At 34.1% G+C, this 26,954-nt stretch overlaps 1 protein-coding gene across 4 annotated transcripts in view; it reads left to right on the plus strand.

The window, feature by feature from the left end:
• The window catches only part of LOC135124013 (titin), a 210,060-nt gene that overhangs the window by 105,326 nt on the left and 77,780 nt on the right, over nucleotides 1-26,954 (plus strand). For 3 of the 4 annotated variants that reach the window (XM_064048878.1, XM_064048890.1, XM_064048885.1), the window contains exon 3: nucleotides 24,736-24,771. The exons of the other annotated variant lie outside the window; for it this stretch is intronic. In XM_064048878.1, coding sequence (XP_063904948.1) covers nucleotides 24,736-24,771 — 36 coding nt within the window. The remainder of the gene's footprint in view (nucleotides 1-24,735; nucleotides 24,772-26,954) is intronic. 4 annotated transcript variants of the gene reach the window in all.

Consider the following 26,954-nt stretch of genomic DNA (forward strand, 5'->3'; position numbering starts at 1 on the left):
TACATGCTAAGACAAGACTAATTTTGGCAAATCACATACCCTATAAGAAAAGAGAGGGTGGGTGGGCGGGGCTCGTACTTGCCAAGATAAGATTGAATATTAAGAGGAATCAGCTCCGCCTACTTCTTGTCTCCATTTCACTGACTTATTTTATTTACTGTAAAATGTGAATTGAATTCTATTTTAACAAGCGGTAGAATCTAAGATTTAAAACAAAGTCCCACCCACCCTTATTCCGTTTTTATCATTCATTTTTATTGGCTCTGAAGAAAGAATTTCACGAGTTTTCAATCTTTAGTTATTCAATTTTTCGATTTTTCAGTTTTAAAATTATAAAATCGAAAGAAATATTGGAACGACAAAGGAATTGTAAAAAGGAAAAATTGTGATATGAAATAGAGAAAATGAAATTAGAAAAATCGAGAATATGAAAGAATCAAGAAATCGAAAAATAAAAAACGAGAAACTGAAAAATCGAAAAATGAAAAATTGTAAACTCGGAAAATTGAAAAACTGAAGATGAAGGATAATCAAACAACGAAAAATTGCTATATGGAAAGTTTGAAATCGAAGAAAAAGGAAAAGCGAAAAATTCTAATACTTATAAAAAATTGTTTCAAGGAATGAACTCAGAATAAGTTCTCAAGCTCCAATTGGGTAATTTTTGAAGCTAAATTAAAAAGGCCGAAATTTTCATAAAAGCGTTGAAAGTTGTGTTTTGAAGAAGTTGTAAAAAAATCACAAAAAATTCTCAGATATACATGTCGTTGTGCCAAGCGCGGATCCAGGGGGGGGGGCAATAGGTGCAATTGCCCCCCCCCCCCTGACACACCGAGGTACTTTATTTTGACCAACTTCAAAATTTTGAAATCGCTTTTCATTTTGTAAATACAGTACAACCTCTATAATCCGAATTCACGATTATCCGAACATCCAGTAATCCGAACAGAGGCTATTTGAAGTCGATGCTTCTTTAATCCGAACAAAAACTCCGAACTGAACTTGGAAACACGCACCTACTTGCTAAAATGACGCAAAATTTTTCTGCATATGTTGTATGGAATATTTTGAAATTTTTAAAAATTGCCATATTTCAATGCACTGAATTAATTAACTAATTCTGGAAAAAAGGTTGAAGTTATCGAAGAAATGATGATCTACAAGAAAAAGTATTTAGTTAAATTTCGAAAATCGTCGAAAATGGGTCGAAATTTGCATGAGAAAAATTTCAGTTTTGAAAAAGTTTCCTAAAAATTCTGAAAAAATTCAAGGATATATGTATATCCCGACGTGCTGATTCCAAATATGTATATAGCATGTTAATGGTAACCGAGCAATATTTTCGAAAATTCGGTGTGAAATTCGAATTTTTCGAAATTTTTTAAAATCGAGCTATTTTAACTGGATGATTCTGGAAAAATGGTTTAAGTTATCGAAGAAATGAAGCCAGAAGTGACTTCTGAGACCCAAAATCTACAAGAAAATGTATTTAGTTAAATTTCGAAAATCGTCGAGAATGGGTCGAGATTTGTATAATGGAAGTAGGAAAAATGGACGATTCTGGAAAAACGGTTTAAGTTATCGAAGATATGAAGCCAGAAGTGACTTCTGCGGCGCAAAATCTATATGGAAGCTTTTAGTTAAATTTCAAAAATCGTCGAGAATGGGTCGAAATTTGCATAAGAGGGGTAATACGAATACATAATGGAAAATTTAATTTTTGAAAAATTCATCAAAAAGTTCTGAAAAAATTCAGGGTATAGATCCCGGCGTGTTGATTCCAAAAAGATAGCGTGTTTATGGTCACGGAGTAATATTTTTTTAGAATACAGTAAAACTCTGATATAACGAACGACCTTCGGACAGCAATTCGTGTTCGTAATAAACGATTGTACGTATTAAAAGTATAACCATAGAAATTTGTATTTTATATGCTATCGAACACTAACTTTATTGAAAATGTAATACACTAGATTATTGAGCACAAAAAAAAGTTTTAAATATGTAATTTTATTTTTTGAAAAAGTCTGTTATGCTTAACTGTCTTGTTCTCCTATCTGATAAGTAGTGTTTTTCACATTCTATTTGTAACAAATGTAGTCCTTTCTGAAAATCTTCAGAGATGTTGATTGAACAGCATGCGTAATTTTCGATGACTTTCAACGCTTGTACTACGTCAGAAATATTTGGTTTCTCTATTTCATTGTCACAGTTTTCACCAGAAGAAAGCTCGATTTCTTCTTCCACTTCGATTTCTGTTACTGTTTCAGCGTCTTTTACGGATGTTATTAATTCCAAATCGGTCTGAGAAGCACAAGTTGCTATTTCAGAATCTACTTCTGTAAATTCGTCCAAGTCTTGAATCTCTTGTATTCCTTGGAGACGTGCCCATTGTGACAGTGGTAGATTATCTTCGTCGTCTTGCTGTAGCAACATGTATTCCTTCAACGGCAGTTCATCTTCTGGGTCAAAATCGTCATTGTGTTGGAAACCAGCCGATTTAAAACAGTTTTTAATCGTTTTTTGGGACACTCTTTTCCAAGCAACGTCAACCATTTTAATTGCGTCTAGCAACGACACGCTAAAGGATTGTTTTTGATCCATAGCTCTAATCATACGAATAATAAGTGATTTGCGATAGTGCGATTTTAAAGATCTAATGACACCCTGGTCCATGGGTTGCAATATGGAAGTCACATTTGGGGGTAAGAATACCATTTCAATAAATTTCAAATTTTTAATTGCTGGATGTGCTGCGCAGTTGTCAATGATAAGGAGAATTTTTCTATTCTTCGCAGTCAATTCTTCGTCCCATCTTCTAATTTCTGATTCAAATAACTCAGAAGTCATCCAAGCTTTCTTATTTGCCTCATATCTAACAGGTAGGTTGGTGACGTTTTTGAGACATCTTGGTGACTTGGATTTACCAACCACAAGGAGTTTTCTTTTCTCGTTGCCAGACATATTTGCGCAAACTAAAACAGTCAAGCGATCTTTGGATAACTTTCCCCCGAAGCATTTCTCATGGCAAAACTTTAAGGTTCTATCAGGAGTGAGCTTGTAAAACAACCCCGTTTCATCGGCATTGAAAATGTCGTTTTCACAACCTTAGTTAATAATATACTATTAATAAAATTAAGGTTTATTTCTTGAAGTTTGTATGAAGTTGTTATACAATTCCCTTTTTTGATTTTTGGGAAAATCGCTGATCCGAACAAATCGTTAATCCGAACACACCTTTTTCCCAATTAATTCGGATTATCGAGGTTCTACTGTACACTATACGTGTAACGAAAACAACCAAATGTCACCCATGTTATGTGAAAAAGAGTATACTAGCTAAAATTTTATAAAATTTTTTTTAGAACGAATTTCTGGGAGATAGGTAAAATCGCACAAAAATTCCCCCCCACCCCCCCTTAACGAAATCCTGTATCCGCGCCTGCGTTGTGCTGGTTAAAAAAATATAACGTATTTATGGTTCTGGAGCAAGATGTTAGAAATATTCCCTTATAATTCAATTTTTTTAAAAAACCTCAAATATTGACTTTTTTTTTTATAAAAATGGTAGAAATTTTAGAAGAAATAACTCCAAACTAAATTGTGCAGGTTGAGGTATACAAAACTCTCTTTCGGTAATTTTCACAAAAAATCAACTTTTTGTAATTTTCGAAGCTGGTCGAAAAAAGCTCGAAATTTTGGTAAGGGCGGAATATTGAAAAATGAGCTTTTGAAAAAGTCAAAAAATCACAAAAAATTTAAGGATGTAGACCTCGACGTGCTGAAAGGTTATTTAGGCAATACACAAAATCAAGGTGAATTCATAAACCACAAGTACAGGAGTAAAATCTTAACAACCTGACGATGACCTGGCCTCGTATTGTAAAACTTGAGTTCACATTGCATGACCTAGGATTATATGACCTGAGTTAAAATAGCCTGACCTGTCGTGACCTGACCTAACCTGAATAGACATCAGAATCAAATCTCTTTTTTTTGACTAATAAAGATCTATACAGACGACAGACGGAAACGGAAAACCTATTTTTTCGTATACTAGAGATCATGACACGTCAAGAAAATATGAAACTGGCAGTCGCACGTATTACAATACTTACTTAGTTTACGCTGGGCAAGTAAAAAGGGACAGAATAAGTTAGTGAGCTTTAATTGGAATTCAAAGTTTCTGCTAATAGAGAAGGTGTAAATATAGCGAGGAGCGACAAATTTCAGGAAAAATAGATTGCGCTGGTGGAGACGACACGCCGGAAAATTGTTACAGTTATAGAAAATCGTACTTAACAAAAAGTTGAGTAAATTTAGCTCCACCGAATCGTGACTTAAACCTCCACCACTTCAGCGGCCTAAATATGTACAAATAAGTACAAAAACTTTTAATTAAATATGTGCCTGCCGCCAGTGTGGTTTTCCGGTGGTCTGAAGTGCGCTTCACACATGCTTAGTCGGTTGACATTTCAATTACTGCCGTTACACAAACCGTCCTAAAAGTTCTTCGCAAATTTTTCTCTCATCATCATCAATTTTTAACTGCTACTGTAACACTGCCCACGCCCGAACTTTAATAAAATCACCAAATTACGAAAATTTACCGTAAAATTGGCCAAACGCGCCGTAAAATTAAAAAAATATTAACAAACATGCGCGTCGCATTAAAATATGCAAAACAGCAGAACCGGTAAAATATGCAAAAATATGCATTTTGCATAAATCCGAGCTTTACCTGCCGAGCTTCGTGGGCAAGTTACGATTGAATTCCCCATTCCAAACACAAGAACGGGATATCTCCATCACACCATTATATCATAGCAATCAAGTCGATTTGTGCGCTTGTAGTGCTTACTTCATCCCGCGTAATTACAACAATTTACGACATCGTGGATCTCGCTCCATCCATCGCTTCGAAAAATACCAACGACGAATTGTCGCTTTACCATCAGTTGGCCACCGAAAGCGGCATAATTGCCCATAACGGCACTCCTCGTCCAACGAACAGTTTAAGTTGATTTAGTTGCCAAGTTTTTGTCGTGGCTGCTTTATTAGCAAAAACGGTAACGTTCGTGGGAAAATTTATTGTTTCAGTTTGGGAGTCGAGACGTATAAATAACGTCCACACGAATTAAAATAAAATAATCGTAGCCCACTCTTTGACCATACAAAGAAGTCACAGGAAGATTTATTTCGTGTTTTGGGCGCGAGTTAGTCGCGGTAGCTAATACGATTTATGGGTGTGTTGCGAGCGCGAACGCTCCGCTTCCACCGCGCTCTCGACGCGTTCTCGAGTGCGAAAGATGCGAAGCGGGATCGATATTAAAGTTCAGCGCTTCTAGTAATCAATTACGGCTAATAATAACATGCAAAGGAGAGGCGTCCTAATTCGGTGATATTCAATCGAACACCTTTCCAATTTGTTCTGCGAGCGAATAAATGCCGAGTGTAAGAGATATCGGTCAGAGATAGTTGTTTTATCTGAGGTTTATATCGCGTAGAAACGCCCCACCATCGACGTCGCAAAAGTCGCTGCTTCTACCTGCTAAAAACACACCTGAGTGCTCCGGAGTCCGGTTCCAGAGAGATAGGCATCGTGTGACCTCGTTAACGGTGCAAAATTCATACGTACCACGGTACTTTTATGGCGCGGGATGGGGTTTTCGAAAAAAATTCAAATTCGATTAGTTTTGGCTGGGAGGATTGGAGAGCTGGCGGTCTGGAAAAGTTGGTCAGTACATGGTAAATCGGTGTTGTGTAGAGATATATCCGTGACACACATTCGCCTCATTATAATAATTAATGATTGAGGAGAGCTCAGTTTGGCGCGAATGGACGCAAAAAAAAGCTCTCGCAGTTTATTAATTCGAAGCGACGAACTGAGATGGACACTTGCAATTATCGGCCACCGTGGATTCGACAGACGTTATGTCAATTTCTTCGTTATTCCGCTTCGTTGCAATGATGACCTATATTGAGGGTGTTTGGTTTAAGATCTTCGACAATTTTTTGTTCCTGAGCGCCAGCTGCGTAAATATTGTAACAATTTCGAGGTGTCTTGACGTTCGAGATCCTAGAATTTGAAAACGTAGTCCCCCATTTCGAAAAAAATTCTTTCATATCTTGCAAAAATTGATGTCGTTTCAAGTTTTTGTTAGTAAATTCGATTAAACTTTTCCTGTTTTTATTCAAAATTATTGGGATTTCGGAGATTCTTTCATATTCTTTAAAAAAGGCTGGGTACTCTTGGATTCTTTCATATTCTTTAAAAAAGACACCAGGGGTTCCCGAGATTCTCGTACATTCGTGAATAAAAGACACGCATAAAAAGACACTTGGAGCCCCGGAAATTGTTTCGCATTGTTTAAAAAAAGATACGAGAGACCTTTAAAAACAAGTTCTTTAAAAAAAAATGACACTAGAGACCGCAAGATTTTTTCAGTCTTTAAAAAAAGATACGAGAATCTTCTCCATTCTTTAAAAAAACCACTGGGGCCGAGATTATTTCACATTCTTGAAAATAAAAAGACACTTGGGACTTCGGAGATTCTTTCACATTTAAAACAAAAGAACACTTGGAGTCCCGAGATTCCTTGGCATTCTTTAATAAAAGATACTAGAAACTCTCGAGACCCTTTCATTGTCTTTAAAAAAGATACTTGTGGCCCCCGAGAATCTTTTTCATGCTTTAAAAAATATACTAAGGGCTTTCGAGATTCTTTGACATTTTTTATAAAAGATATTACAAGCTCTCAAGATTCTTTCATATTTTTAAAAAAAGACACTAGGAGCTCCCATGATTCTTTCACTGTCTTTAAAAGAAGATACTTGGGGTTTCTGAGAATATTTCTCATTCTTTAAAAAAAGACGCTAGAGGGCCCCGAGATTCCTTTGTAAACTTTAAACTAGCGGACTCCCGAATTCTTTCACATTGTTTAAAAAAGTATACTTGGGAGCTCGAGATTCTTTCGCATTCTTTAAAAAAGACGCTTGAAGTCCCCGAGATTTCTTCAGTTTAAAAAAAAAAAGATGCTTGAGGCTTCCGAGAATATTTCTCATTGTTTAAAAAGACACCAGGAGATTTCGAGATTCTTTCACATTCTTGAAAACAAAAAGACACTAAGAGCCCTTGGATTCCTTTCCATACTTTAAAAAAGTCACTAGAAGCTCCAGAGATTCTTACAGATTCTTTAAAAAGACAGTTGGAACTCCGGAAATTGTTTCACATTCTTTAAAAAAAGATACTAGAGACCCCGAGATTCTTTTATATTCTTAAAAAAAATGATACTCGGGACCCCAAGATTTTTTCATAGTCTTTAAAAAAAGACACTCAGGGTTCCTGAGAATCTTTTGCATTCTTTAAAAAAAATGTAGAGATTATTTGACATTCTTGAAAATAACGATAAACTTGCGACTCCTGAGTTCCTTTCACATTCTTAAAAAGGCACTAGGAACTACGGAAATTCTTTGGTATTCTTTAAAAAAGGCTAGGAGACTCCAAGATTCTTACACATTCTTTAAAAAAAGATACTAAGGACCCCAAGATCCTTTCAGATTCTAAAAAAAAATGACACTTGGGATCTCAAGATTTGTTCATAGTCTTAAAAAAAATACTCAGAGTCCCCGACAATCTTTTCAATTCTTTAAAAAAGGACACTGGGGGCTTTCGAGATTCTTTTACATTCTTTGGAAAAGAGTACAAACTCTCGAGATTCTTTCACATTCTTTAAAAAGACACTTCGAGCTCCGGAAATTGTTTCACATTCTTTAAAAAAAGATACTAGGGATCTCGAGATTCTTTCAGATTCTTAAAAAAAAAATGATACTAGAGATCCCAAGATTTTTTTCATGGTCTTTAAAAGACACTCATACTACGGACCCCGAGGTTCTTTCGTATTCTTAAAAAAATGACACTAAAGACCCCAAGATTTTTTCATAGACTTTAAAAAAAGACACTCAGGGTTCCGGAGAATCTTTTCTATTCTTTAAAAGAGATTTGGAGATTATTTCACATTCTTGAAAAGACACTAGGGGCTACGGAAATTATTTCGTATTCTTTAAAAAACGCTATGGAACTCCAGGATTCTTTCACATTCTTTAAAAAGTCGCTAGCGGTTCCCCAAATTCTCATACATTCTTGAAAAATAAAAAACACGTGGAGTTCCGAAAATTCTTTCACATTCTTTAAAATAAAGATACTAAGGACCCCGAGATTCTTTCAGATTCCTAAAACAAAGACACTAGAGACCCCAAGATTGTTTCATAGTCTTTAAAAAAAACTAGACTCAGGGTCCCGGAGAATCTTTTCAATTCTTTAAAAAAGTAGAGATTAGTCTATATTCTTGAAAATAAAGAGAAACTTGGGACTTCGGAGTTCCTTTCACATTCTAAAAAAGATACTAGGTATGGGACTACGGAAATTCTTTCATATTCTTTAAAAAAGTCTAGGGAACTCCAAGATTCTTTCACATTCTTTAAAAAAGTCACTAGGGGTTGCCGAGATTCTCATACATTCTTGAAAAATAAAAGATACGTGGAGTTCCGAAAATTCTTTCATATTCTTTAAAAAAAGATACAAAGAACCCCGAGATTGTTTCAGATTCTTTAAAAAAAAATGACACTAGAGACCCCAAGATTTTTTCATAGTCTTTAAAAAAAGATACTCAGGGTCCCCGAGAAACTTTTCAATTCTTTAAAAAGATACTTTGGGGGCTTTCGAGGTTATTTCGTATTCTTAAAAATAAAAAGACACTTGGAACTTCGGAGATTCTTTCACATTCTTTAGAAAAGATACTACAAACTCTCAAGATTCTTTCACATTCTTTAAAAAAAAATTCGAGATTATTTCATATTCTTGAAAATAAAGAGAATCTTGGGATTTCGGAGTTCCTTTCACATTCTGAAAAAGATACTATGGGCTACGGAAATTATTTCATATTCTTTAAAAAAGTCTAGGGAACTCCAGGATTCTTTCACATTGTTTAAAAAACTCACTAAAGGTTACTGAGATTCTCATACATTCTTGAAAAATAAAAGACACTTGGAGTTCCGAAAATTCTTTCACATTCTTTAAAAAGAGATGCAAAGAACCCCGAGATTCTTTCAGATTCTTTAAAAAAAAATGACACCAGAGACCCCAAGATTTTTTCATAGTCTTTAAAAAAAGATACTCAGGATTCCCGAGAAACTTTTCAATTCTTTAAAAAGAGACTCTGGGGGCTTTCGAGATTATTTCGCATTCTTAAAAATAAAAAGATACTTGGAACTTCGGAGGTTCTTTCACATTCTTTATAAAAGATACGACAAACTCTTTAGATCCTTTCACATTCTTAAAAATACGATCCTCAGGATTCCCGGGAATCTTTTCCATTCTTTAAAAAAAATTCGAGATTATTTCATATTCTTGAAAATAAAGAGAAACTTGGGACTTCGGAGTTCCTTTCACATTCTGAAAAAGATACTGTGGGCTACGGAAGTTCTTCCATATTCTTTAAAAAAGTCTAGGGGACTCCAGGTTTCTTTCACATTCTTTAAAAAAGTCACTAAAGGTTACCAAGATTCTCATACATTCTTGAAATATAAAAGACACGTGGAGTTCCGAAAATTCTTTCACATTCTTTAAAAAGAGATACTAAGGACCCCGAGATTCTTTCAGATTCTTAAAAAAGAAATGACACTAGAGACCCCAAGATTTTTTCATAGTCTTTAAAAAAAGATACTCAGGGTCCCCGAGAAACTTTTCAATTCTTTAAAAAGAGACTCTGAGGGCTTTCGAGATTATTTCATATTCTTGAAAATAAAGAGAAACTTGGGACTTCGGAGTTCCTTTCACATTCTGAAAAAGATACTATGGGCTACCGATATTCTTTCGTATTCTTTAAAAGAAACTAGGGGGACTCCTGGATTATTTAATATTTTGTAAAATAGACACGTGAAGTTCCGAAAATTATTTCCATACTTTAAAAAAGTCACTAGATGCTCCCAAGATTCTTAGACATTCTTTAAAAAAGATACCAAGGACCCCAAGATCCTTTTAGATTCTTAAAAATAAAATGACACTAGGTACCTCAACATTTTTTCATAGTCTTGAAAAAAAGGGTACTCAGAGTCCCTGACAATCTTTTCAATTCTTTAAAAAAAGAAAACTGCGAGCTTTCGGGATTATTTCACATTCTTGAAAATAAAAAGACACTTAGGACTTCGGAGATTCTTTCACATTCTTTAGAAAAGATACTACAAACTCTCGCGTTTCTTTCACATTCTTAAAAATATTACACAAGTGGCCGTCGAGATTTTTTTGCATACAGACATTGGGGAACTCCGGAATTCTTCCAAACTCTTTAAAAACACACACTACAGACCTTGAGACTCTTTCACATTCTTTAAAGCAGACACTAGAGACTCCCGAGACTTCTATACATTCCTTAAAAAGACACTTGAGTTTCTTTCATATTCTTAAAAACACACTTGAGGTTACGGGGAAATTCTTTCGTATTCTTTAAAAAAGGCTTGGGGACTCCGGGATTCTTTCACATTCTTTAAAAAAAGACACTAAGGGCTCTCAAGATTTTTATATGTTCCTTAAAAAAAAGACTCGCAAATTATTTCCTATGCTTTAAAAAAAAAACCTCGGAGACTCCGGGATTCTTTAACATCCTTTAAAAAAAGACACTAGAGGCTCACGAGATTCTTACACATTCTTTGAAGAAAACACTTGAGCTCTTCTCTCTTCTTTCAAAAAAAGATACTTGGGGCTACGGGAATTCTTTCGTATTCTTTAAAAAAAAACCTAAAGGGTTTCAAAATTAAAAAGACACTAATGGTTCCTGACTTGACCTGACTTGTCATGACCTGACTTGACTTGTCTTGACTTGACTTGTGACCTTTTTTCTGACTAATAAAGATCGACACAGACGACAGCCAGCCAGACAGACAGACAGACAGACAGACGGAAACGGGAGACCAATTTTTTCGTACTGTAGGGGTCATGAAACGTTGAGAAAACATGAATGAATTAATTTTGATTTACTTGAGAGAAGAATAAAATTCTAAAAGTGAAAATTAATAATAATTTTAAATCTCGAAAAAAGAAACAGAAAAAATTGGAAGTAGTTGAAAAAATTATAAAAATTATAGGATTTCTAAAATTTTTCATTTCGCCCGTTTCCAGAATTTCGCAATTTCCTCATCGAGCTCAATTTTCTCCATTTCTCAAAATTTCCCCCTCCTGCGTTATTTAACCCAAATAAAAAAAATCCTCCGCATGAAATTGTTCGCAAACTCCTTCGCGACTCGCAACACCGGATTAGGCCGCTTCCTTTCGCCAGGATCCACCTAAGCCTCCGGATTGCGAAAGGTCCGCCCGCAAATTTGATTTGTGTACGCGCTACCTGAAAAATTTAACGAGGGGAAGCGGGCTACTGTAGTTTAAAATTTGATTAGGGCGGATCACGTTTAAACGTAAGCCCTAATGCGAGATAATGCCCGCGTAAGCCTAATTTAACAAACAGTTCGTAGGGGCAGATTATGAGAGCGACGGTCTGATTTACACAATAACATCCCAGCAGTGTGTAATTGTTCGCCTAAATGACTACTCGATGCGCTATTGTTCGGCTTCACAGGCGCGGGAAGTTCGCCGCGGCTAACTCGATTAATGTCCTGTTCTTATTACTTCGCGTTACGTCGTACAACGGGCATTGTGAGCGTCGATTGTAAGTGACAGATGTTGGAGGCTTAATACAAATACGGACGTGGATATTAAATTCGATTTTCGCTCGTCAATTTATTACATAGTCACCTGTGTTGCCGGAAATACCGGAATTTTTTCCGAGAAGTTTTTAATAAACACAAAGAGTTTGGAGCGCGTATGCTGGAAGAAACCAATTTATTTCCAATACGGTGGACTAATAACAACGTCGTGGGTTTTAAAAATGCCAGTTGCCAAACGGACGACATTTGGAAATTTGTTGGTCCGTTGGTCGTTAGTTTCTGTCAGCCGCAAAGTACCAATTAATTTAATAATTAATTAGTTAACCAATTAAGGATGAGATGATGGTTATGAGTCGTTTAACGGTCGTTTTATGGTTTATGGTAATCTTAATCGGGATTTTTTGGTCAAACATCTACACCATTATTTGCGAAACAAATAATGCCGCCCTATCAATTCGGAAGCGGTTGCTATTTATCTTTCTTATCGCTGTTTAATCACTCCATAATGTAACACTAATCCGAGTGTCGGCGAATTGTCACATTCGAACTATTTTACTCGGAATCCGATTTAATAGTCCGGCTTCGAAAAACTGCCCCAAACAGGTGTTTTCCGAAACCTCCAATTAATAAATTTAATGAATTCATCGATCAACGTCGCCTTTTCTAGTTTCCAGCGTCTTCGTCATTATGACCACCGGAACACCAATCGATTACAGGTTTCGCCCATCACTAACTAATAAAATCGTTACCGCAAATTCCCAAATTTCAAACAACTTAATACCATTTAATTGGTGTCCCATTAAGCTCCTTTGCCGCCCGCGGCACGATTTTATGCCAAATCATGCTACTAATATTTTTCTTTATTCGAGTATAATAGCGACAAGTCGTATAAAAATAGCCGCCAGAACCGGTAGTTGGATCTTGCCAACAAGAGAAACCTTTAATTTACAATGTACACTGTCTTATAAATTATTAATACTTTCAGCACATTCTCCAGGAAGAAATTCTTGCGCTCTCGCACGATACTTTTTGATTTAGAAACGTCAAAAACGTGTGCATTCGTTGGCGGCGAGACTTTTGAGGAGCGTTTTTGGTTAATTAAACGCAACAATTCCTTGCCGAGTTTTCGAGGAAAATTCGAGATGCATTCTGCGAGTGTCATGCGGTTGGAATTCCTCGACATACGCAGTAAAGATACACTGGGGAGCTACAAGCGAAAAGTATTTTAATCGGGGCGGTTTAAGGAAAGAAGAATGACATACCACTCATGGTTCGAATGGGGAAATCTGTCACTCAGTCCAGACAACGTGTTCGTACCGTTTTATGGGTTGTAAAATCCAAAAAAAAAAAAGTAAATAGTAAACTCTTGACCACAATCTGGTCAATTTATCGTGGAACATGGTGTAGTGATTACACAATATCGACTAAATTGTTTGTTTATTATACTCTCCAGAATTTAATTGCGTGATTCAAACGATTATTAAACAAATGTTTATTGAAAAATGTGCCTCGAGATTAAATATTGTTTTTGTTTGGGTAATAAATATTTATTTTCGGGAATTATTTACACAGGGCGGCTAAAAATTAATGAATAAAGCAATTTATTTATTGATTCTGTCAAACACGGGGTAAAGTTGAGTCCGCCAAATAGTGAACAAAGTTATGTTCCCTATCTAGTGGATTCTACTTTATTTAATTTTGTTGAAATTTAGATACCTAGTTCTTAAAGATCTGGAGGAAATGTTGGATTTATTTAGGTATTTATTTAATGAAAAATATCGAATTTACGGAAGATGAAACTGTGTAAAAAGTTTGTTCAAGGTTATATAGACAAAGGTTTCCTCGCTCTTAAAGTACACAATCGAACAAATACAAGTTCCTCGAAAAATCATAAAACTTAATTATACGCCCCGGGGTCCAAAAATTGCGAATATGAAATATATTTAAACAGATAAGCAACGGAAAAAAATGTGTTCTCAGTATATACTTATGCTTAACTTCGACCGTTTATGATATAAACTCAGGTAAATGAAACAAGAAGAGGCTGATTGAACAAAAGAAGATAAAAACAAGGAAAATAAGAAAAATATTGAGGAGACAAGAGGAAGTCAAAACAACTAAAATCAGAGATAGTTCGAAGACGTCAGAAAAACAACAAAGTAAAAACAAAAAGACAAACAAAGAGAACAAGAGAGTGTGTTAAAATAACAGAAAATTACAAAAACAGACTAAATAAGACACAGGCTGAAGAGGAGAAAGGAGATGAAAGCAAAGAGAATAAGAGATAGGTATAAGGGGGGGAGAAGAAGCAAGCCAAAGGGTGAAGAGAAAACAAGGGAAAATGAAGGGCATGAACCAGTTTGAAGAAAACAGAAGAAAGCACAAACATAGGATCAAAGGGAAGCTAAAACTAGATCCAAAGTTATTCGAAAAATTATAAAATTAAATGCAAAATTTGACGGGATTCAGTTTTGCAGTTTCAAAGTTAAATTGTAAAATGTTATACAATATCAATTTTTTCCTCTATAAGTAATACTTCCAAAAAATAATAGTACTCTATTTTATCAGGAGTATAAATGACTGAGATTTTTGAAAAGTCGCATAAAAATTCTCAAAAAATTCGGACTAAGATTTTTGAAAAATTTGGTTTGACAATGATTTTTTTTGTGTTGAAAATTGTAATTTTTGTTTTTATTGATTCTGGGAATTTTCGAACATAATTCCAAGAAATTCGCCAAGATTTTTTTCAAGAAATCTCGATTTTATAAATTCATAATAAAGATAACAAAAATCAAATTTAAAATTTTTTAATGGTTTCTCGCCTCGGAAGCACCACAAATACCGAATGAGCCAACGCTAATCAATAAACACTGCAGAATTTTGTTGTTTCTAGTTTTGAAATTCCTAGTGGTTTATTATTTTCTAGAATTTAAAGTAATGGTGAGGCTCTACATGTTTTTTAATGAGATTGAAAGTCTTAAAGGTCGGTGTTTTGTTTTTGAAAGAATTTGAAAAAGGAAGTCGAATAATCCATAAATCGTAAAATTGGAAAACACAGAAATCGAAAAGCTAAGAGATCCAAAAATTAAAAAATCGAAAAGTCTAAAAATAGAGAAATTGGAAAATCGAAAAATTGAAGAATCAAAAAATCGAGAAGTCGCAAAATTGAAAAACTGAGAAATCGTAAATTAAAAAATCGATATTTAAAGGGGTTGTTAAATAAAGGTTGGGAATTTAAGTTGATTACTACAAAAATTTACCATTTCAGACATGTTTTAAGTTTTTTGTTGTCGAAATAAGTCTACACATATTACGAAAAAAAGGCAAAATGTAGCCCCGCCCGCCCGCCCTGTCTCTATTGTGATGATTTTTTTTATTGGACGTGAGCCAAGAAGGCGGAGCTTAACTGCAGAATCCTTATTTCTCTCCAAGAAATTAAAAACATGTTCTTGAGTATCGTGTTCTTCCAAGAATACTATCTACATAAAGAACAAAGTAAAGCGAAAAATTAAACCCTTCCCATATCCGCCCCGATCTCAATTCTCGATTGTGATGAATTTTTAATTCGTTGTCAGATCAAAGGGCGGGGCTTAATTGCAAGATCCATATTTGTGTACAAGAATTTACCATTTTAAACATGTTTTAAGTTGCTTGTTATGAAAAGACGACTACGTATATTAAGAAAACAAGCAAAACATAAACCCCGCCCACCCACCCTATCTCAATTGTGATGATTTTTCTTTTAGTCGTCGAAAGGCAAGAAAAATTTACTACATATTTTAACCGTGTTTTGAGTTTTTAAGAATCAAAAAAATCATTAGAATTAAGGTGGGGTGGGTGGGCGGGGTGAATATTTTGCCGTTTTGCAGTTAAGCTCCGCCCCCTTGGTTCACGACGAATAAAAAAATCATCACAATAGAGATAGGGTGGGTGGGCGGGCATTCATTTTGCCTTTTTATTTTAATGTGTAGACTTCTTTTCACAACATGAAACTTAAAACATGTTTAAAATGGAAAATTTGTATGAGCAAGTATCGATTTTGCAATTAAGCTCCGCCCCATAATTGCAAAATTGATATTTCTTTACAAAAATTTACTATTTTAAACGTGCTTGAAGTTTCTAAGAATAAAAAAATCATCACAATTGAGATGGGGTGGGTGGACGGGGTTAATTTTTTTTTTCTTAATATACGTAGTCATCTTTTCACAACAAAATCGGATAATTGAAAAATTTAAACGTGGGAAAATCGAGGAATTGAAAAATAAAAAAAAATTAAAGTATTCTTTCGACAACACGATACTCAAGTACATGTTTTTAATTTCTTGTGAAGAAATAACTATTTTGCAGCTAAGCTCCGCCTCCTTGGTTCTCGGCGAATAAAAAGATCATTACAATTGGGATAGGGCGGGTGGGTGGGCTTACATTTAGCATTTTTGTTTTAATATGTGTAGACTTCTTTTCACAACATGAAACTTAAAAAATGTTTAAAATAGAAAATTTGTTTAAGGAAATTTCGAGAAAACCTACAATATGAAACATCGAATAACGGAAAACTGGAAAAACTGAAAAAAAAATCCACAAATTGAGCAATCGAAAAAGTCAAAAATTCGCAAAATCCAGAGATCGAAAAATCGAAATATGTATTGACAATTCGAAAAATCAAAAGATCGAATACTCAAAGAATCAACTAATCAAAAAATGAACAGTCTGAGAAATCAAAACTTTTCTTCAATAAATTATTCAAAGTTCATCAAGAATAACCGAAAACATAGTAAAATGTAGTTAAGTATACAATTTTGATTTTTTTCTTTTTTTAAGTATTCTCTGGAAGTACTTCGGAAAAATAATAGTACTCTATTTTATTTGGGGTAATAAATGATCGAAATTTTTGAAAAGTTGCATGCATACAAATTCTCAAAAAATTCGGTTTCAAAATAAGTAGGTTTTTTGTCTGAAAAATTGTAATTTTTTATTTTATTGATTCTGGGAATTTTCGAAGAAATGAACTGAAGCCGCAAATAATTTCACTAGTCGAAAATACAAGAAAATGCCTTTGGGTAATTTTCAGAGCGATGTCGAAAAACGGACAAAAACTCATACAAATTTCATTCCTACTGAAAATTTGGAATTTTTGAAAAGTTGCAAAATAGTCAAAGCATCCTATCGGGATGTCATAATTTTGATTTTTTTGCAAAAATCTGAACGTCCGGGCTAAAATTTAATATTTTATAAAATTTAAATCTTATTACTCTCGCCGATCCACTAGTTTCGGAGATTATCTGCTTAATAAAAAATGACAGACAGACAGACGAACAGACGAAAGACAGACGGGAACCGGAGACCTATTGTTTCGTACTTCGGGGTCATGAAACGTCTGGAAAATATGAAAGTAGTCGTTCGCAGAGAAAATACCGGAGAGAAATTGTACGCGAGAGAAGAAACAGATTCACTCCGACGTTCATGGTGTATTGTACTGGAAAGCACTAAACCCCTGAAATAATTTTTTAGTGTCCACATTCAAACACACATCGCGCCTACGTGCATAAAGTGCAGCACTTCAAACCCGAAGGACTTGTTAAGCCCCCATAAAATTTCCATTTAAAGCGAAAGAACCCATCATTACTGATATAAATCAACAGACAATACTCTTTGAATACGTCTACCCATCCGAAGGCGTCATTATGGCTAGGTCTAGTCAAAACGAAACGTCATTTATTTCCACCGACAAATTTCAACCCAAATCCACCCCGGCCCGTTTCGGAAATCCAGTCGATCGTTCACGTTCGGCCGAATTCCTCCCTCGTTGTAAAACAACCCAAACCTTGCGCAATTAATTTAGCGAAATGCAGGCGCTCGTTTATTTTTAAATTCATATGTCGTGCGCCCTCGCCTCGCTAATTTAATTACACACCCACCCCGCAAACAGTGCCATTTTGTCGAATTCCGTCGATCGGCGTCGATCCCGATCCGTACCTGTTGATCGTCGTTGTGTATACAGACCGACTTTCGTAATTATGCCGCGACGATTTATTGCCGCGGCCTGTGAAGGTATCGAAATATTAAGACTTGGAAAGTTGCTCAATTATTTTAAAAGGTCAGTCCGCGAGTGTTAATGTGTATTTATTGGAAAGGTTTTACGGTCCGGGCGGTTGCGACACGGGGCATTGTAATGCCGCTCGAAAAAAGAGCGCACTCGTTCGTTGCATGTCTGGCAGGCATCGTTATTAAAACGCCTCGCGACTAATTAGTTATTCATTCGGTTATTTTTTTCCGATAAAAAATTCAATAATTGAGCCATTACGCGTCCGTTTGGGTGTGATGATGCGATTATCGCTGGCACACTTCGGCTCGCGGAGATATCATTTTTCATGGCGCGACAAAAAGTTCGCCTGTGAAATGTAATTGAAAGGAGAGGAGATGGGTTAATCTGGCGTTTTGCGAACTTGATCGGAGCGACAGTTTGGAAACTTCTTGCAAGACCCGAAACGGAGAGGTCGGCGGACGAAAGCGAGATTAAACAGAAAAAAGTAAACACGGCTTAATTTGCTTGAAATGTGGTGGTTTAGCACATTTTTCGGACCTGGACGTTTCATGACCTCTAGAGTACGAAAAAATTGGTCTCTCGTTTCCGTCTGTCTATTGTCAGAGACTATCATGTAGATGGTAAACCGCTACCGCTTGTTTTTTTTTTCGCCATTTTTTGAGGTGTGGTAAATTATGACATTCTGAGAGTATGTTTGGAGGATTTTGTGCAACTTTTCGAAAATTTCAAATTCAGTACTAGTAGTAATCGATAGTATAAATGATTTAAATTTTATAGAATAACATACTGCTATTGTTGTGGTTGATGAATCCGTCTTGATTTCTTACCTTGGACGTCTAGATTTTTGGAAAAAATCAAAATTCTCTAACATTTTCAATGTAATTCTTCCATCGCCTTTTTCCGCGTTTTTCTAGTCGTCTTTTTGGAACCTTTTTTGGTCGTATTTTTTTTTCGTAGCCTTTTTCGCCGCTCACCGTCTTTTTTTTGATCCGTCCCCTTTATCGCCTTTCCTTGTTGCTCCCTTTTATCGTTTTGTTAGTCGCCGTTCTTTCTTCAATCCCTTTTTTATCATCATTTTTTTGCTTTTCTGTTCCCTCTTTTTGTTTTTTTTTTTTTTGTAGTTTTTTGTGGATTTTCTCTTTGCCCTTTTTCGTTCTTTCGTCTCACAAAAAAAATTGTCATCCTGATTGAATGCTTGATGATTTTCAACCACGCTCCGAAAATTACCAAGAGTTTTCTTGTAGATTTCGATAAGTTGAAGTAACTTTCGGCTTCATAAAATGAAAAATGACAATTGCCGAGATGAAAAAATTTCATTTTCAGACCGAATTTTGTGATAAAATAATGTTGGTTCGTAGTAACCCTTAACAACTTATATCTTCCGGATCAGCTCGTCGAGATCTATTTCTCAGAATTTTTTGAAAATTTGTATGCAACTTTTCAAAAATCTCAGTCATTTATATGGCTAATAAAATACATATAACTAGTATTTTTTGTGAGTATAATTATCGACAATGCCTAAAAAGAAGCAAAAAAAATGTATAAAATCATGTTATTTTTATTTGTCGCTTTTTTTGTCGTCTTTTTCTTGCTTTGTTTTCCCTTTATGTTTTTTTTTCGTTACGTTTTGTTGCGTTCTTTTGGCGGCATTTTTTTGTCGCCTTTTTATGGCATTTTTGGCTTTTTTCTGTCGTTCCTACCCACAAAAAATACGACATCCTGAGAAAACGCTTGGACGATTTTTTTGCAAGTTTTAAAAAATTTGAAATTTTCAATTTGAATGAATTTTTGTCCGTTTTTCGACCTCGCTCTGAAAATTACCTAAAGACATTTTCTTGCAGATCTCGACTAATACAAGTTATTTTCGGCTTCAGTTCGTCAAAAATTTCAACAATTTTTCCTAGAAGAAAAAATTTCATTATCAAACGGAATTTTTGAAAAATCTCGCTTCCTAACTATTAAGGACTTAATATTTTTTTAATCAGCTCGTCGAGATCTATTTCTTACAATTTTTTGAGGATTTCTATGCAACTTTCAGAATCTGGGTTTCTCAAAACAATGACTTTTGGACCATTTTTTGAACACCCTTTGAAAATTACCTAAAGATACTAAGAAATAAAAAAAATAATTTTCATACCGAATTTTCGGAAAACCGAATTTTTTGAGAAATTTTAGGCAACTTTTCAAGTGTGTCGATCATTTATTGTAGTACTATTATTTTTTGAAAAAAGAAAAAATCAAAATTTTACTGTCTTCGATTATTATTATTTTATTAAGTTATAGAAGTGCTACTGAAACATGTGCAACTACTAATAATGAAAATAGTGTGTGAGTGTTTATTGAAAAAAATTGTTTTGATTATTCAGAATGTCAATTTTTTGATTATATGATTTTTCGACTTTTCGATCCCTTGATTTTCTTTTTTTTTTCAGTTTTTCCAGTTTTCTGTTTTTCAATTTATCGATTTTTCAATCTTTTTTTTTGTCTTCACTGTGTTTTTTTAAGCGAAATTCTACTTCATGGTTCCTCGACATTTCGTAACCCGTTGAACACGAAAAAATAGGTCTCCCATTTTTGTCTGCCTATATATCGTGTAAATTGTAAAAACTTAACCAAAATGTGTCCAACCATTCCTACCAACATTGTAATACACCCATGTTTTTTTTATAAACGATTTAAATATTATAAAATTATCTACTCCTGTACTCCTGGTTTATAAATCTGCCTTAAAATTTTCGCATTCGATAACGTAACGATCACTGAAAAAATCGTCTAAAAACTCGCAAAGGAGCAATATTTTCGGAATATTCGGTGTGAAATTCAAAAACGAGAAATCGAGAATTTAAAAAAAAACCGGGAAATTGAAAAATCAAATAATTGAAAAATCCTAAAACAGAAATTTCGAAAAATTGGCAAATCCAGAAATTGAAAAACTGAAACGTCAAGCAATCCAAATATATATAAGCAAAAAATTGGTAAATCAAAATATCGAAAAATTAAAAAACCCAAAAATAAGCAAACTGAATAATCCAAAAATCAAAAAATTTAAAAATGGAAATATTAAAAAACCCAGAAATCAGAAAATCAAAATATTGAAAAATCTATAATTAAAAACTCAAAAAATTGAAAAATAGACATATGAAAATATGTAAAAATTCCAAAACTGAAAAATTGAGACGTAGAGAAATCAAAACATCGGAAAGTCGAGAAATCAAGAAATGCGAGAATCAAAAAGTCAAAAAATCGAGAAATTGAAGCTGAAAAATCGATTAATCGAGAAACTGGAAAATCGTAAAATCGAAAATTTGGAAATGCCAAAAATTGAATCGAAAAGTTGTATACATAGTGGAAAATTTCATTTCTGAACAAGTCGTCTTGAAATTATTATAAAATTCAGTATCATATATCTTGACGTGCTGACTCGAGATTGAAAAATTAAAAAAACCGGGAAGTTGAAGAATAAAAAAATAAAAAAATCCGAAACTGAAATATCGGAAAATTGAGAAATCGAGAAATCGAAAAATTAAAAAACTGAAATTTGAAATAATCGAAATCTCAAGAGATCGAGAAATCCAGAAATAGGATTAGCACACAAGCAAAAAATTGGTAAATCAAAGGATCGTAAAATTGAGAAACCGAAAAGTAGGCAAACTGAATAATCCAAAAATCAAAAATTTTAAAAATGGAAAAAATATTGAACAATCTAGAATTCGAAACATCAAAAAATTGAAAAATCTTTAATTAAAAACTCGAAAAATTGAAAAATAGAAATATGGAAAAATTCCAAAACTGAAAAATCGAGACGTAGAGAAATCAAAAGATCGGAAAGTCGAGAAATCAAGAAATGGGAGAATTATGATTTTTCCACTTTTCGGTATAAACTTTCCCCTCAAAAATGTTATATTCGAAATCCCGATTTTTCAAAATCTCGATTTTTCGATTTGGAAATATGTATTTGAATTTTTTCGTTTTTCGACTTTTCGATATCTCACTTTTTGTAATTTCAACTTTTTGATTTTTTGGATTTTTAGATTTTTCAACTACTATTTTTCAATTCCTCAGTTCTCCAATTTTTCCATTTTTCAATTTTTTGATTTTTCGATATTTCGATTTCTGGATTTTTCGACTTCGATTTTTCAGTTTCTCGATTTTTGGAATATCTTGATTTCTTGACGTTCGGTATAGATTTTCCGAGGTTTCAAATGTTCTAATCGAAGTCCCGACTCTTCAAATTCTCGATTTTTCAGTTTTGAAATATTCGAATTTTTTCATTTTTCTATTTTCGATTTCTCAATTTTCGTAATTTGAACTTTGTTTTTTTGGGTTTTTCGATTTGTCGACTTCGATTTTTCAATTCCTCGGTTCTCCAATTTTCCCATTTTTCGATTTTATGACTTTTGGATTTTTCGACCTCGATTTTTTGAATATGTTGATTTTTCGACTTTTCGGTATAGATTTTCCGAGGTTTCAAATGTCCGATTTGAAGTCCGGATTTTTCGAATTCTCGATTTTTTAATTTGGAAATATTTGAATTTTTTATTTTTTCGACTTTTTGATATTTTTGATTTTCGATTTTTCGACTTTCGATTTTTCAGCTTCTCGATTTTTGGAATATTTTGATTTTTTGACTTTCGGTATAGATTTTCCGAAGTTTCAAATGTTCAATTCGCAGTCATTTTTCGAATTCTCGATTTTTCAATTTTGAAATATTTGAATTTTTTCATTTTTCCATTTTCGGATATCTCAATTTTTGTAAATTCAAGTTTTCAATTTTTGATTTTTTCGATTTTTCGACTTCAATTTTTCAATTCCTCGGCTCTCCAATTTTTCCATTTTTTGATTTTATGACTGTTCGATTTTTCAGTTTCTAGATTTTTGGAATATCTTGATTTTTCGGCTTTTTTGTAGATATTCCGAGGTTTCAAATGTTCTATTCGAAGTCCCAATTTTTCGAATTCTCGATTTTTCAAATTTGAAATTTTAAAATTTTTTCATTTTTCCACTTTCCGATATCTCAATTTTTATAATTTCAACTTTTCGATTTTTTTTTTCGGTTTTTCGACTTCAATTTTTCAATTCCTCGGCTCTCCAATTTTTTCATTTTTTGATTCGATTTTTGGATTTTTCGATTTCGATTTTTCAATTTCTCGATTTGTGGAATAACGGATAAAGTAAAAAAAATCGAGAAATTGAAGCAGAAAAATCAATTAATCCAGAAACTGGAAAATCATAAAATCGAAAATTTGGAAATGCCAAAAATTGAATAATTGAAACATCGAAAAATTTAAGAATCGAGAGATTGACGATTCGAGAAATTGAAAGGGTGAAATATTGAGAAGCAAAAAATTGAAGAATTGAATAATTGTACATAGTGGAAAATTTCATTTTTGAAAAAGTCGTCTTGAAATTCTTAAAAAATTCAGTATTTTAGATCTTGACGTGCTAACTCTGAATCGAAAATTTAAAAAAACCTGGAAGTTGAAGGATCAAAAAATGAATAAATCCCAAAACTGAAATATCAAGTAATCGAAATATCGAAAGATTGAGAAATCGGGAAATAGAAACAGCACACAAGCAAAAAATTGGTAAATCGAAAAATCAAAAATTTTAAAACTGGAAACATTGAAAAACTCAGACATCTGAAAATTGCAAGATCGAGAAATCGAAACATTAAAAATTGGAAAATCTATAATTAAGAACTCGAAAAATTGAAGAATCGGAAGATTGAAAAAGCGAAAAATTGATGAATCGAAAAATTGAAGGGGTGGAAAATTGTAAAAGCGAAAAATTGTATACATAGTGAAAAATTTCATTTTCATTTTTTATAGATCTTGAGGTGCTGACTAAATCGACAATTTAAAAAAACCGGGAAGTTGAAGAATCAAAAAATGCAAAAATTCCAAAATTGAAATATGTAAAAATTGAGATATCGAGAAATTGAAAAATAGAAAAACTGAAATATCAAGCAATCGAAAGCAGACACAAGCAAAAAATTGGTAAATCAAAGGATCGAAAAATTAAAAAACCGAAAAATAGGCAAACTGAAAAATCCAAAAATTAAAAATTTTAAAAATGGAAACATTGCGAAACTCAGAATTCGAAAAATTGCAAAATAGAAATATTGAACAATTATAAACTAAAAAATGGAGACGTAAAGAAATTAGAAGATCGAAAAGTCGAGATTTCAAGAAATGGGAGAATAAAAAAATCGAGAAATCGAAGCCGAAAAATCAATTAATCGAGAAACTGGAAAATCATCAAATGGAAAATTTGGAAATGGCAAAAATTGAAGAACCGAAAAATTGAATAAGTGAAAAATGGAAAAATCGAAAAATCGAAGAATCCAAAAATTGAGGAGCGAAAAATTCAAGAATCGGAAAATTGAAGAACCAAGAAATTGACATAAACTAGTGAAGTATTGTAATAACGTGTATCCGGCGATATTCTACTCCGTGCTTTCTAGACGTTTCATTACCCCTAGAACACGAAAAAATAGGTCCCCGTTTCTCTTTGAGGCGATTTTTATTAGACAATTTTTCTCCGAAACTACTGGACCGATTTTTGTCAAATTTTAAGTACATATATATCGTGTAAATGGTAAAAACTTAAAAGAAAAGTTAACCAAAATTTGTCTAACCATTGGTACCAACAATGTGATGCATCTATAATTTTTTTTATAGTAAAAACGATTTAAATATTATAAAATAACCTACTCCTGTACTTGTGGTTTATAAATCTGCCTTGAAATTTTCGCATTCGATAACGCAATGACCAGTGTGGACAATTTCGGACTTGTTTGATTATCTCATAGGTTTTTTTTTCTTACACTGTTACTGTTAAAATTATTTTTTTTTTTTTGATGTGAAGAAGTTATCACAAATAAAATAACACAAAGATTTAGACGTGATTGTTTTCCGTCGTAAACGCTTATTTACACCAATTTTTTACTGTTATTGTTGATTGATTTTTTTTTTCAGGTGAGTTCGCACTTCCACCTCATCTTTTGACCTTAGGTAATGTACCATGCTTTTTTATTTGACTTAGTTAGCTTAGCTAGTGTTTATTCTACATTAAATTGAGTTTCTTCAGGAAAACTTAAATTTTAGCCAAAATAAAAAAATGTGCAATTTGCTCGTGAATACATTATCACCTATAATTTCTAATTTGATCCACCTCATAAAGATTTTTTTTTACTATTTAATAACGTCGCGCTTCGGTTCCAGAGGATGCGGCCAATGTTTTTACGAAAGCTTGTAAATTTGACAGTTCCCATCAAAAAACCAACCGATTGCATAAAAGCCACAGCAAAGTCACGACTGAATCATTCACACAAAAAAGGAAATTAATATGATTATCATGCCACCATTTTGCTCTACGTGACATAACATTGACGAATTTTTCCATTTAAAGTTTCGAAACGTAGCCAACGAATTCAGGCCATTTTGGCGCGACGTGCTAACCGTGAACATCTTCAATCACGCAATTAAAATTCCCCAAATTCCCCGACTTTTTTAGCCCGTAACCCATCCACAACACACTCATTTCTCATTAGTCGTAACACTTCAATAATGTAACTCCTCGAATCACAGCCGCCAAAATAAACAAATGCCGCGTCTCGACCCACTAACCAAGTGGGTTTCCAGCTGCGAGCCCAAACGCTCCACGATGTCCATAAAACCCAGCATAAAGTGCACAATCCACCTTGGGCAAAACCGTAATTGTTTGCCGCCGTAGACTTATCTGTCTGACATTGGAAGATTAACTAAGCGCATAAATGCTCCTACAATACTTATTGAAACTGGCTATTAACTGCGTAAAACGTGGAAAAACAAAGCACCGGAACGATGATCCTTTTTTTCTGACGCGTTTCGTCACAGATTACCTTCGACGGCTTTTGCGGAATCACTCCTATTATAAATAGTGCGGGGATTTGGACCGCTAAAATGTTGAATAATGGAAGCGGCAGTGTTGACATGTGTTATCGTGGCGGCGGCGCGATTTTTCAGCTGCACGAGAGTTTTATTGCGGTTGTTGCAGCTTGAGGCCAGCTAAAAGCTTAATCGGAATCGTAAAAACCACGCCCGAGACGGATCTGATAAAGGCTGCACATAGCAGTGACGGCAAAAATTGCTAAATTATTATTGTGCTGGATATTATTGCAGGTTGCATTGTGTTTTCAAGGCGAATCGGGAGGCTTTATCGGGTTTCAATTAAGCGGGGTGCGGGGGCGGCGGAGTGGATGGGTCAGTGGTAAGAACATGATCAGCGCGGAGATTTTTATTTTGTTATTTGAAGTTGGTGGTGCCACGTAAAGTGTGTAAAACAACATTTAATTTTATTATGCACGTAATAATTTTATTGACTGTAGCGTCCTATATTTAATAACCATGAATATTTCAAACAGATTTATAGAGCTGTAACAAATTCAAATTAAACAGGGTCCTGCCGACATTATGAAAACATGACATGTGATGTTAACAAACTCTACTTCAAAATTGCGGTTTTTCTTTTGTAGTCAGGTTGATTCGTACTTTACAGTCATAATAATACATACCTAGAAAAAAATATATATCACAGTGGAAAATTTCATTTTGAAAAAATCTAAAAATTGATTACTAATTCCAAAAATGTAGCGTGTTTAGGTCAGGGAGCACTATTTTCGAAATATTTGGGAGTCAAATTGGAATTTTCTGAAATTTTTAAAAATTGCGATATTTCAATGCGGTCCGAAATCCACAAGAAAAAAGTATTTTGTTAAATTTCGAAAATGGTCGAAAATAAGTCGAAATTTGGATTGTGGAAAATTTCATTTTTGAAAAAGTCGTCTAGAAATTTTTAAAAAATTCGGAGCCACAGATCCCGACGTCCTGATTCCAAAAACATGGCGTATAGGGAGTAATATTTTTTTTATGAAAATAGAGGGCGGGGCTAGTGCTTGGTAAGAAAAGACTAATTTTGGCAAATCACATACCCTTTAAGGAAACAGAGGGTGGGTGGGCGGGGCTAATACTTGGTGAGATAAGACTGATTTTGGCGAATGACATACTCTCCAAAAAAATAAAGGGCGGGTGGGCGGGGTGAGTATTTGCCAAAATACGACTGAATAATATTACAGTCAAAAGTGTCCCCACCCACCCACCCACCCCTATTCCGTTTTGATCACTCATTTTATTGGCTCTGAAATGCAAGTTGGATT

Source organism: Zophobas morio, unplaced genomic scaffold (genome assembly GCF_036711695.1).
Source record: "Zophobas morio isolate AGI-343-1 ecotype UQ-CSIRO unplaced genomic scaffold, CSIRO_AGI_Zmor_V1 ptg000002l, whole genome shotgun sequence".
In the NCBI taxonomy this organism is placed as follows: Eukaryota; Metazoa; Arthropoda; class Insecta; order Coleoptera; family Tenebrionidae; genus Zophobas; species Zophobas morio.